Source organism: Pipra filicauda, unplaced genomic scaffold (assembly GCF_003945595.2).
Source record: "Pipra filicauda isolate LSUMZ 115617 unplaced genomic scaffold, ASM394559v2 scaffold73_size2923735_pilon, whole genome shotgun sequence".
Lineage (NCBI taxonomy): Eukaryota > Metazoa > Chordata > Aves > Passeriformes > Pipridae > Pipra > Pipra filicauda.
The window spans coordinates 1,285,865-1,299,501 of NW_024104909.1; the positions used below are offsets into that span (position 1 = coordinate 1,285,865).

General features: G+C 39.9%; 1 protein-coding gene across 9 annotated transcripts in view; it reads left to right on the forward strand.

The window, feature by feature from the left end:
• The window catches only part of KATNIP (katanin interacting protein), a 56,058-nt gene that overhangs the window by 24,652 nt on the left and 17,769 nt on the right, over positions 1 to 13,637 (forward strand). For 8 of the 9 annotated variants that reach the window (XM_027750887.2, XM_027750886.2, XM_039389567.1 and 5 more), the window contains 4 exons: positions 1,956 to 2,853; positions 7,220 to 7,954; positions 8,567 to 8,775; positions 12,483 to 12,546. In XM_027750887.2, coding sequence (XP_027606688.1) covers positions 1,956 to 2,853; positions 7,220 to 7,954; positions 8,567 to 8,775; positions 12,483 to 12,546 — 1,906 coding nt within the window. The remainder of the gene's footprint in view (positions 1 to 1,955; positions 2,854 to 7,219; positions 7,955 to 8,566; positions 8,776 to 12,482; positions 12,547 to 13,637) is intronic. The other variant, XM_027750890.2, reaches the window with a different exon arrangement.

The window sequence follows — 13,637 nt, forward strand, 5'->3', positions numbered from 1 at the left end:
CAGGAAGTCTTTTCCCACTGACTGAAATAGTAATTTTGAAGTGACTGGCCCTTTTCTGGGCTTGGCTGTCCCTCTTTCAGGGAGAATGACCTCCACCCTCTCATTTTTGTTATGTTTTCTGTCCTTCTCTGGTACTGGTGAGTGGAGTGGGATTAATTTCAAAACAAGTTGCTCTTAAGGTTGCTGATTTTAATTTAAAAAGGTGACATTGACAAATGCTTTTCAAACGAACAGGTGTATTCCTGTGGTCCCGTGCAGTTTTTATCTGTTTCCAGGTAAAAATGCAGAACTAAGAGCTGAGTGTTCCTAACAGCAGTAGAGGCTGGGATATTATGTAGAAATGTTGCAGTTATCCCAAATTCAACCGTGAATATCCAAAATCTCCAGCATTTAAGGAGGGCATTGTTAGTCCAGACATACAGAAATTTAAAAAATAACATTACTGGGGCATCCTGATAGTCTTTCTCTTCCCCATCATAATTTCAGGCAAAGCCACGCAGGTAGTTTTTTATAGATATAATTATTGAAGTGTTTTGATCCCCAGTTAGAGCAATCTATCAGAGTCCTCATTCAAGGGGAAAAAATATCACGTTTTATGGCCAAATGCATCAGTACAGGCTTATAGCACTTTATGAGACTCGTGGAGTTCCACAGGCAGCCGTGCCATAATGGCCAATTAAACTGGGTTTACAGCTGTTCTTTGAGAAGTTACTGAAGGTTATCTTTCCCTAACAGGAATGTGTCTCACATACCTACACCTGCTTCCCTCCCTCAGCTGTAGCTTTCTTGTTATCCCTGCATCTTCTGCTTTTCCATATTACATTTTTTGCCTCATACATGGTATTATTTGGAAAACAACACAATAGACACTATAAAGACTTGTAAGCTTTAAACAAAGTGTCTGCAGGAGTGAAGAGCCAGAGGCATTTGTATTTGTAGGGGAAGGAGTAACTGGTTTAGGCTGGAAGCATAGGAAAATTTACATCAGTATTCAAGCAGAACTGACATCCAGGAGATGAACAAGAGGGATGAAACTGAAACTTCTTACTTTCATGCAAAGCTTCTTAGTTTTCATGAAAAGAAGGAAAGAACAGAGAGTCTTTTAAAGGCTCCACGAGATGGACACGTTACTGAAAGTTAGAGAACAGAAAGGAGATGGATTTTGTCTCATCTTCTGTATTTTCTTTGAAGATAATGGTATTTTTGTCAAGGAGGAGAAAGGGTTAGATCGAAATGGTGAAGAGAATAGAAAGAACATTAGTTCCAACTTCAATGGAATGAAAAAATCAGGTATTGGTGGGTGCCAGAGAGAAGGAGAACATAGAGATAAAGTTGTGAGTGGCAGAATTGTGTCTCAGATAAAGGCCTTTATTTAAAAGTCTAGTTAAGTGTTGGGATAGGCTATCAAGGCAGATTAGTTGAAAACTGTTAAAAACAGATTTCTTCTCAATGTTATAGGTTATTTTACATTCTTCAGTGGAAAAAGATGGACTGGATGATTTTTCTTGCTGTCCTTTCTAGCTCTGTTATTTCTTTGTAACTCTTTTTAACTCCAGTGGCTTTGATCTGGGTGGTTGTTCACGGTGGAACGTGTCGTGAAAGTGGTGAATCTTCCAGATGCTGAAACAAAATGTGCCTCTGGAATTTATATGCTGATCAAATAGAATTATACTTAATCTAGGCTTCTTCCCTCAAGCTTTTCTAAATAATCAAGCCTTGCCAGACGAAATGGTTCATAGTAGTGTCTAGCAGGGCTTTCAGTCCTTTTAAATAAAATCTTAAATATTCCACAGTTGTTTGAGCTTTAGATTAAAAGGTAGTCAAAAGCATGTAACTGACACAGGGTTTAATTGTTTTCGTCTGTCTATTGATTGTGTTCAAATGTCAGAGTCCCAGAACAGTGATATCTAATGCTTGAAAGCTTAATTGAAATCTTTATACTTTTATTTTTGTAGGACCTCGATGTTGGAGCAAAGAAGGTGAAGTTATATGTTGATGAGAACCTTGTATTTGAGGGTGAATTAGAGAGAGCCTCTGGAGATCTCTTTGCTGACCATAACACTACAATTGACCTTACAGATCACAAGCAAGATACCTCTGCATCTCCCTCAGGTGAAAGGAAAGAAGTAAATGCACCTGCAGTCACAGACAAGAAAGCAGACCTACATTTTAAATGCTCAGAATCAAGCAGTACTTCACTAAACTGGAAATCCCTGCCAGAAGAAAATCTTCTTAAGCATAAAATGAACTCAATCAGCTTTACAAAGAAAAATTTGCCAGAGTTAGAGGATGATCTAAAAGCATTCCCATCTCAAGTTTGTGTAAAAGATGCCAGAGAGAATTCAGCAGTAGCAGCAGTTGCAGAGCACGTTCAGTCTGATGATGAACTTTCTCTGAGCGAACAAATGGAAAAGTTAACAGGGAGAAAACTGTCTGATTCCACAGGTGCACTTCCACCTTGGTTACAGTCATCTTCCCAAGTAACTGAGAACAGTCATGTTACTCCCAGTAAGGAGAAGCCTTCCTGGCTTGCTACAGAACGTAGTCTAAGCTCGAGATTTCAAACACAGTCAGATGGAATCATGAAAAACTTCTCAGACCTGACAAATGAGGATGTCAAATGTCAGAGAAATGAACTGGGAAGACCCAGTAGTAGGAATGCAAATGGAGATGAGAGGTCACTAGTGCTGACCAGAAAGGATGGTGATGTGGGCTTGGACATTTTGGAGCAGCTTTCTAACAGGAATTGCTGCAGCTCACAGTACCCTACGAGTGGAAGGAGAAGTGTCAGATGTGGTAAAAAGCTGGGATTAAACACTATAAATCTTGGAGAAGAGGATTCTGCCCACAAAGGTAAGAGGTCACAATAGCAACCTCAGTGCAGGTGCTGACATGTTCTCCATTTTGCAGCAGCACAAACTCATTTAAGTGGAAGGGACCTCCTGAGATTCCTGGAGGTGTAGACAGGGGGATTTTAGTTTTGCTATTTGTGGTATTTTCCTCATTCATACTCTGATAATACTCAAAGTGTCTCTCCTTGTCCCACACCTGATGTGAAATACTCTTCTGAAAAAAATTTACATTCTGATTTAGTGTGTTTTAATTTATTTGGAGCAGGTGGAAGACTAAATTCCAGTAGATTATATTCCAAGAATTGACAGTTCCTGCAGACAGCAAATGTTTGCTAATATCAATTAAAATCTGCAAAAAGATAAAGAAGAATTTGTCCTCAAGTTAGTGAGTAAATTTACAGAATTTATTTGTGTAGTAGGTTTGTGTCTTTCTCAGTGAGAATATATTCTGAATATATTTATTCAGAGTGAATGGAAAACTGCCCTTCTTTTCCCTTCTCTGCTCATGACTTTACAAACTTCACCATCAGACATCTTGTTTATGTATGAAGAGTTCTCTAGTAAATTTAGCTGTTATCTGCTCCATGCCTTCTGATTATCCTTGTCATCTTTCTCCAAACCTTTTTGTGTTCACCTGGATCCCGTTGGAGGTGGAGGATCCAGATTTGTGTGGTTGTGTTGGCAGTAGCCCAGGGAAGGGTATGAGAACTGGGCAACTTCTGAAGCTCCTGCTCTCTCCCAACCTCTGGTAATCCATGGCTAAGAAATTTTCTGGGTCTGGGGTAATATTTTTGTGTTTAACAACTGTAAACACCAGAAGAATAGAATTTCTTACCCACAGGTTCTACTTTGTCTCTCTTTTAACCAACTTTGCAGGATTTATTTTTAGTGTCACCTTTTCAGTTTCAAGCCATGTCACTCTGATTCCTGGGTTTTTGGGCTCTTCTTACCCTTCTTTGGCATTCTGTAATTCTTCAGCATTCAATATCTTGTCTCAAATGAAAAGAGTCTGGCAGAACAAGGACAACAGGACCCAGGGAATTGGAATAAGATGGTATAAAACTACAAATGGAAATCATGGTTGTGATTTAGCATCAAACCAATTTGCATGAAAGTGTAGCTTGCTGGGTATTGGATTTGAGTGTTTACATTAAAGTAATGGTCATTAGGGACAGGAAATGTAACTAAATGCATTTGAAGTGCCAGTTCAAATTCTGCAGCAGGTGCTGCATGATTTTTTTCAGACAAAGGCAAGAAAATGCTTCTTTCTAAACTTAGGATGTCTGGATTTTTTGTTCTCTGACCCTCTGTGAAGAAAACAGCAATTTCATCAGTACATCTGAAGTTATACCTCAAAGAAGAGAAAAACAGGGAAGTGTTTGGAATAACTGCCATCTTCCCTTCAGCCACCCACTCACCACAGCCCTTTTGCTGTTTCACACATTTTACACTATCTTTGTTAGCTTAAAACCTTAAAATTATGGAAACTGTAAATAAATCTCACCTTGGGAATTTCTGTTCAGTTCTAAAAATGGAAATAATGTCGGAGTTTTAATGTAAGGTGTAAGATGAAGGTTATCATGGATCTATACAGTGTCCTCTAATTTTGCTCAGAGCAGGTTATTTCATGTGGTGCTTAAAGCTCCCGATATGTTTTTGTCCCTGGGAAAATTGCAGCCATCCAGCAGCTTTTGTTCTCTCTCTGCCGTGCTGTGCAGGGTAAAACCATCTTCAAAGTGGAGCTGAGTGAGCTTTAACAACAGGGAAAGGGTTTTAAGTGTTTCCCTGAGAGTGGTGGATTTTAATTGGCACAGGGCTGAGGGAAGTGCAGCTTCCCAATGGAAGTGTGTGACAAAGGGAAGGCTGCAGAGCCTCCTACCAGTGTCACAGCATAGCTTTGGTCACTCAATGAGGAATAATAAGAACAACAGAAATTAGAAATAGCACGTACATGCTTGCCTCGAGTTAATGTTGCTATAAAAACATCAATTTTTCTTTTGATAACCGGTTTAATGTGCAAAGGAAATGATGGGAGTCTGCTGATAAAATTAGCAAATAACATATCATTTGGGTTATTATGAGTTAAGAAGATTGAAGAACTCGCAGAAGGATGAGCTTGAGGACTGAAGCAGTGGAATGCAATTCCATAGTACCGCTTTGCAGGCTCCCTTGGGGACTAATAACCAAAAATGAAGTTGTAAGCTGAGTAATCATCAATTGCAAATGACCGAGGAAGGGAAGGATCACGGTTGAGTAGCTGATGGCAGATTGAGTGTGAAAGGCTGGTGTGACGCAGGGTGATTGGAGCAGAGCACTCCCAGGATGGATCAGCACAGGCTTTTGGGAGAGTTAGGGAAATGTTAATATCTCAGCACAGCCACTTGTGAGACGTCAGTTGGAAAACTGCAGCTCTGATCATCCATTTTCAGGAAAGCTGATTACAAAGTGGAACAGATACAGAAGAGAGCTTTTAGGATGATTTGGGAAATGAAGCATGTGATTGCAGCATGGAAATATGATTGCTATTTATAACTGCAGGGAGTAGAAAAGAGATTAACACAACAGAGGGAGAAGAAAGGTGTTTTCTTCAAGGTAGTCTTGGCCAAAAATGTAGTTTAGGAAAGTTTTGAGAGGAATTGTATGGTGTGTGTTGCCATCAGAAGCAGGATGGGGGACTTGGTGGTTGAAGACACCCATCCTAAACCCACAGGGGAGTTGGAAGTTCGAAGTGTCATTATAAAATATTACATTTTAAATTCTTAAAAAACCCCCTAAAATAGCTTCAGCCACTGGGCTCTGCTTTTGGGTCTCTCTGCTTCCCTTTCAGAGCTTCACTTCTCCTGTTGTCACTCCTTAATGCAGCTGACAAACCTGTTAACCTCCCATTGAACTGCCTCAGAAGTGCTTTAGAATTGTAATCTCTGGGCTGTTTGAAGTACTTGACGTTTAAAAAAAAATTAAGGAGAGAAGGGAAAAACTCTCCCAAACAAGGCAAGTCAATGGATGTCTATAAATACTCTTCTCATCCTATTCTGCTCATCCTGAAATTTTCAAGCTTTGACATTTTAAAGTTATAAAGATATATACAGTGTCTTCTCCAGGTAAACTGTGAGGCTCTGGGATATATTGTTTGGGATCACCCACCTCTGGAGTGTCTGTACTGACAGTGGTTTGGGCAAGAAGGGGACTTAGAAATGACTGATGTTCTCTGAAATATGAAATTTTTCTTCATATCTGCATTTCCCTTGTGGGGTAGGGAGGAGGGGCCAGGTTAGACTCTAGGGTTTCATTCTGGAAGGCAACCCTTTTCCAAGTAGTTTCCCATCTGCTTTGAAATTCTTATTTTTATCTCAGGTGTCCCCACTGTAAATGATTATTTGCCATAGATAGATTAGGAACATTGCCTCTTTCCAGTGTTTCCAGAAACACAGTTAAAAGTCAGTCGGGAGCAGTCTTTTGGGAAAACATTATTTTGCATTTTACAGCAATTGGCATTTATTCTTGATAACCATTTGTTTTAGTGTCCACCCAAGGACTCTGTGCAGGAGTAAAATCTGGCCCATGGGCCTGTAATTGTTTAGAACTCCACTTCCTCTTCTTCATTTATTTGAAGAAAATACATAAGTGACTGTTTTATTGAAAATCTTTGTTATTATCTGTTCTTAATTGTTTCGAGATGGAAATTAAGCAGCTCCCCAGTGCAGCCACAAGAAGAACATGCTTTGCTCCCACTGTGTCCCTCTGATTTGTTGTCCTCACTGCATTCCCATTAGATACTTGGTCACTGTACCCCTTCTACATCTCACACTTGCTGAAAACTGAGAAAAATATTTGGACATCACCTGCACAGAGTGCAACATTCACCTCATCCTCCTTATGCTGAACCTACTTTTCTCACCACTTTTCTTTATATCCACGTGGCTGATTTTTAGAGGAAGCACCAACTTTTCTCTGTAATGCTTTACATTAACCAGTTCAGCCACTTCCAGCCGTATGAAAGATCTGCAGAAGTGCAGGCAGATGATTTAAACTGTTGTGACAGCCACACAATAAGTATCACTGGGCAAAATCCCAATTTCTTTAAGGGTTGAGTCAAGAATTCGCAGCCTAAGAGTTGCAGTTGGGATCATGGCATGTGCTCTGCTCTTGTAATAGTTAAAAGTGATTGTTTTCATTATGTCTGAATGGGGAAGAGAAACTGGGACATGGAGCCTTCATAACAGGGAGGCAATATAAAAGTGCTGCTGGAGGAGAATTTCACAGTAAGGGACACGAATAAGACCAACATCGTTCTGCAGAGTCCCTGTCGTAGCGGTTTGTTCCCAGTCCTGCTTCTGCATTAAATGCCTTTGTAATGTTGTTTTCAGATGAAGACTTTTCCATCAAGGACGTAGCAGCCTCCAGAGCGAAGTGGTGCAGTGAACAAGAACACACTCTGCAGGAGTCCTGGAACTCCTTGGTGAAATTTAATTATTCCCATCGCGGCCGGATCTCGAACATGGATTTTCAAGGGGATATCTTTGATGAGTTCCTCCACCAACAGAAGCTCAACCGCTCCGGAGAATATCAGCAAGTGAGGAAAGAGGGACTGCAAACACTACCCAAGAGGCAAGAGGAAGAAAGTGCTGTGGAGGCACATGATGGAAATGATTTTAAAATTCCCGTTTTACCTTATGGGCAGCACTTAGTGATAGACATTCGAACAACGTGGGGAGACAGGCATTATGTTGGTCTTAATGGAATTGAAGTTTTCTGTTCTAAAGGAGATCCTGTTCAGATTGCAAAAATAACAGCTGAACCACCTGATATAAATATTTTACCAGCTTATGGGAATGATCCCAGAATAATAACCAACCTAATTGATGGGGTAAATCGGACACAGGATGATATGCATCTCTGGCTGGCACCATTTACCCCTGGAAAACCTCACTTTATCTTTATTGACTTTGTGAATCCCTGTCAGGTAGCTATGATTAGGATTTGGAATTACAATAAATCTCGAATCCACTCTTTCAGAGGTGTGAAAGACATTATCATGCTGTTAGATGAACAATGCATCTTTAAAGGAGAAATTGCCAAGGCCTCAGGAACATTGTCTGGAGGTATTCTATCATTTCTTATTTTCTTTGTGGGAACAGCAGTACAATGCAAACAAATGCATTTCACTTGTTTGTTATCGCCTTCCACTTCAAAGCAAGCTGGCACTTTGTCTAGTATTGAATTTAAAAACATAATGCAAAGCCCACTAATGCATTCTTCACTGATACTGTGGATTTTAGCAGCACACAGAGCTAATCTCCTCCATTCTTAACCACGTCTTAGCATCACGTCTGTATTTCAATAACATCAGATGGTCATGAGAAATTTAAAAGTTTCAGCTTTTTACTTTTTTTCACCTGTAATATCTTCTGGAAAAGGTGATGGAGAAGCTTTTTTCCCCACTGTCTTTCCTATGTATTCAAAATTTGACTGAATTCTCTATTTTTTTCTGCTGTGCAGTGTAAGTTTGAGAATGAAATACTGATTATAGCAGTATCAGTATAAATTTACCAGAAATTAATAATTCAATATATAGCAATCAGTATCAATTTGCCATAAATTATTTTTAAACAAATTTTTGCAAATTAAATGTGAAGAAGGACCAAAAATAATTTTTATCACTCTCTGTATTCTTTTGTATTATTTATCCATTTAATTCTGTGTGTTGCCTTCAGCTCCAGAGCACTTTGGGGACACTATATTGTTCACTACTGATGATGATATTCTTGAAGCTATATACTGCTATGATGAGACATATGATGGAGAAATGGAAAATGCCAGCTCCTTGAGATATGAGGAAGAGCTAAAGAGGCCAACAACTGCTGACAGGGAGGGAGATGAAAGACCTTTTACACAAGCAGGTTTGAGAACAGAAAATCAACAGGTAGGGCCTTCTCTGTTCAGAACTCTCCATAAATGTCTTTTTGAAACATGACATGGAAGTAATAGACACATTTCCATGGTGAGGTAAAACTCTGCAGAAGAACTAATACAATTAGGACTATTTTGAAGATTTTTATTTTTCACCAGCTCAATGATTTAAGTGATATTTTAAATCCCTAAAGGTCCTCCAAATTTTGGTTTCCCTGACTCATTAATAAGCCTACAAGGAAAGCTATACTAGATTTTTTTTTTCTTTACTTACTTGGACAGAGATTATAGGGAGTTGTTTTTGATTTAGGTACTCCTGAAGGTTTATGCACTGGCAGTGATACATACAGTTATTCATATAATGAGTAGCTGTCGTCCTTGTCACTCCAAACCAAAGATTTTTCCATATTTTCTGCACAGATTATACTCTTGCTGATTTCTTCCTCCACAGATTAAGTATCTTAAATGAAAAGGATCTCTTCCTGTCCACCCTCCTCTTATTTTCCCTCTCTGTATTTTTTTGGTTAGCATCTCCACAGATTTGTCTGCATGTTGCAGCACAAAAAATGCCTCTTTTCCATGTAGTTGGTATTTTACTCCTTGAAGGAAAGGTGTATTTTCAAGCACTGGGGTCTTGCCTTATACCATTCCAACCCAGTGTCTGAGCAAAGGTCCTGCAGGATTTTCTCCTCATGATGATGTGGGACAGACTTTGACCTGATTTCCTTAATTATTCTACCCTCTGAGAATCTTCTTGAACACCTACTGTTGCATCAGTGAGGTTCTCTTTTTTCTGGGGACCACACTTGTGGGTCTGTGAGGAGATCCAAATTCCAGCTGGTTCAGCTGAACTGCTCCCAGGGATATGTGGTTCCTAACGAGCCTTGTGTGGTTTTCAAGCCTCCCCATTCTGTCTTGTCCTCTTTTTCTTGTGGCTTACAAGACAAAGGGAAATACAGTGACATTGGAATTTGATGTCACTGTTAGAATCATGAGTCAGTGTCTCTAACACTTGGCCTTCTTCATTAATTTTGGTCCCATCTTTGCTTGTGATGTCTTAAACTGTTCAGACACCTTTTGCAGTGCAGGATTTCATGAACACAAATTGAAGTTCACCTTTCTTTTCTTGATCACTTGTTTATTGTGAGCATTCATCAGGACCTCTTCCATGGCAGAACCCTGGGCCTGGACTGTCTGGCCCTTACTCAGTGTCTCTGCCTTTCATTTTGCTGTGATGCCCTTCATCCCCCTGTTCTAACTCTGAAATGTGCTGCATCAGCAGTGGAATAACAAATGCTGTTGTGACTGAGCCATTGATCTCCCTGTCACTGTATATTTGCTGATTTTTGTGGAGGGATGCTTATGCTACCAGAATGATACAGATCTGCTGGGCAATTTGTCTTCCCCAGCACAACGTTGTCAGACCAGTATTGGGTTTGAACAGTGTCTGCTGTTGATCATTCCCTGTTCAGTAGGTGAAATGCTGTTTTACTGCACTGCCTACAAAACTTTTCAAAAGCTCTTACAGAAGTGTCTTACTTTCGTGTCGGTGTTATCCGTGGTCATCTGTCTGTTCCATGAGTTCAGGAACCTTTAACATGGTGACTTTTCCAGCAGATTAGACCTGTACCAAGTGCACTTGATTCAGCTCTGTGGGTGCTTAGGGAGAATGTAAGAACAGCACAGAAATGCAGTGGTGTTTCTCTAAAACACTCATCCAGCCCTTAGAAGTGTGTCTCACAAGGACTTCTTCACTTAACCTTTGTGTTTAGTATCCTGCTGCAGATTTTTGTTGCACTAATTCATCTCCTAGCTTTCTGAACCCATGTGCACTTTTACAATTTACAGTGCTCTGTGGCAACTTTCCCAGCAAAGAACCTCTTTCTGTTTGTCTCTAGGTTCCTTTAATGTCCTCTAGTTTTTGTGTTGGAAGAAACTAAATAATTATTCCCCATCCTCTTCTTTGAGCCAGTCAAGAGATTTATGCCACTGTGTTACAGTCTTCTAAATCTTTTTTTCCAGAATGGTTAGTTCACCTTTAGTTATTCTCACAAGGATGGTGCTATACAGTATGGTCAGGGGGAGGACCATGGTAATACTTCCTGCTTTTTATTGCTTTTCCAATAACTCCTGTACTGTGATGCTGTTTTGTTTTAGCCATAAGAATCTGAGAACACAGGTAGGACAATGCTCACAAGCAGAAGTAGTTGGAATAGCAGAAAATTAGAGCATGTCTGAAAGAAAATATAGTGGGCACCAGTGCAATAAGGGATCTGAGTAGACAAGAAAGGGAGAAAAGAGGTGATAATGTGGCTGGCACAGATGGTTTATGGTTTACACGGGAGGGCATTATTTTGCAATCTATAAACCCAGTAACTTTATTATGCCCATGGGTTTTGATTTTCAGTAAAGTTACAAATTTGAATTCCCAGGCTGGTCTTTTAAAGTTGTTCTAAGGAAGAGGCATCAGATATCAAAGACAGAGTCACTGTTTTGCATGAAAAGCCCCCAACAGGAAGAGTTTTCCACCTTCTGTAGGTTCCTTGTGTGTGGGTATTTATTTCAGTGCACAAGTCTTGTCCCGTTTCACCTGAATTACCTTAATTACCACAGGGACATTTGCTGCCACATGAAGGATATTGCAGTCTGGGAGGAGACATCTGACATCCAGGATGTCAGTGGTTATACTGCAGAGTTCTGATGGAACAGTAGGAGAACAGTGATGACAAGTCTTTTATTTATTTTTAGGCACAATGTAGGTCCATTTGATGTATTCTGGATGACAGGAAGTTTACTTCTAATGATAAATTAAACTATAGAGAAGTCTGGACTTCTAATTTCCCGTTTGGCTTTTTGACTACTAATGAGGATTGAGCTGATGTTTTTATAGACCTACTCATAAAAATGCCAAGATGTCATTCTAATCTGCTTTATTAATTTTGGAGCCCAGTACTGGTATATGTAAAGTTAGGATTGTTTTCCTCCAGTGTAGCATTTTTACATTTACCCACAGTGAACAGAATCAGCCATTTTATCACACTCAACTCAATGAAATGAACTTTATCTGCAACCCACTCATCAGATTCACTGCCACACCCACTGCCATTTTTCTTTGTCTTTACTACCCTGATTGCCCCAGTATGATCAGCAGGTTTTGCCATCTGTTTATTCCCTCTCTGGTTTGCTGTGCTGAATAGCACAGGCTCTTTTTCATTAGTGTTGTCAGAGAACAAGCACAAACTTTTGGGCAAGTTTGCTTGTTTGTTCTGCCTCTTAGTTCTTGAGAAGGAATTGTGGTGGCACTCTCTGGTCTTGACTTCCTTCCAGACTTCTTGTCTGTGCAATGCATTTGCAACATATTGCAAATACAGCATATTATCATTTGCTAATGGCAATCTGCAGGTAAATAAGGGTGACTCTAGAATTTCAGCCTCTTTGAGAATAGGTATTTCACAGTACAGAGTCTCCCATTCAACATTTCTGTATGAACTAACCAAAAGACCTCACCCTAACAGTCTCGATTTTTTAAGGATCCATATGATCTTTTACATTTTGGGACATATTTTCCATTATTAGCAGGACAGACAGGGTGGGGAGGCAAAGGGGAGATGGATATATAAAAGGCTGGATGTAGTAAAAACCAAAGGAACAGACATAAATACTCTATAAACAATGCCTGTAATGTATGTATAATGTTGCACCTGTTGACTTTCTTTTTAGGTTTTAGAGCCAGACTCTTTCTCTGAATGTACACCTAAGGAGACAGGAATATTTACTGGAAAATGTAAGTTCTTACACTTCTTCCTTAACCACCTTGTGGTCAAACATGTTATCAAGGAGGACCTGATTTGTCAGAGCTGAACAGAACTTTGTGACAGATGTCAGGTCTAGAATAAAGAAGAGACATTGAATATTTAAGGCAGAAGCTTTGTTTACTATGGCATTTATTGTAACAGTTGGCTTTTAATCTCAGAAAAATAACATTAGCCATTTGTCTAGTCCCTGAATGGGATTTCTAATAGCTGTGGCCCTTACCCAGTAATTCTCTCCCAATCCTGTGTATTTCTGCAGACTGACTGAATTTTTCAGATTGGATTGACAGTAGAAACCCCACAGTAGAGCTGAATCAGAATGTTATATCCATGCTTAAAGTACCTGTTTCCTTTATCCTGTACAAACCCAACTCTCTGTGGGGTCCAGGGAGCTTCTGGATGGCCCAAGAGTGCCAGGATCAGCTCCTGGTCCTTTGACAAGAATTTCCAGTGGGGTGTTAGGAATTCTTTTTCACCCTGGGGGCAATCAAACACAGGAATAGGAATTGAGAGAGGGTCTGAAATCTGCCAGCCTTGGAGGGGTGCAAATGTCCATGGGATAAGCTCCTTGGAGACCTGATCTAATGGACATGCCCTGAGCTTGGAGGTGGATTAGACACCTCCAGAGGTCCTTTTCCCCCTGCATCATCCTCAGATTCTCTGAAGGCATTGCCATGGTGAAGTGAACACTAAACCCTGTGTGAATGGCTGCTCCTCCCTGGCTTTTCCATGGGAAAATATATTCTGATTTTTCCTGAGATGTAGTAAAAAAAACTTGCTTGTAAAAGCAAGTAAAAAAACATGCTTGAACCTTGAGCAATTTTAGTTTTAGCAATGGTCTTGGGAATAGCATCTAATATCAATGTAGCCAAATTTGTCAGCTAACAGAACTATTTATTTCTTTGTGTCCTTGCAAATGCTAATGAGATCTTACACCCAAGGGAATTTATGTGTATATCAAGACTTGCTATAGCTATTTAAAGGTATTTGGGCTGGATGGCTTAATAGGTTTAATGCTTGTTTGTTTTTCAGGACACCATGACTACTGGTGCTTCTTTAGACA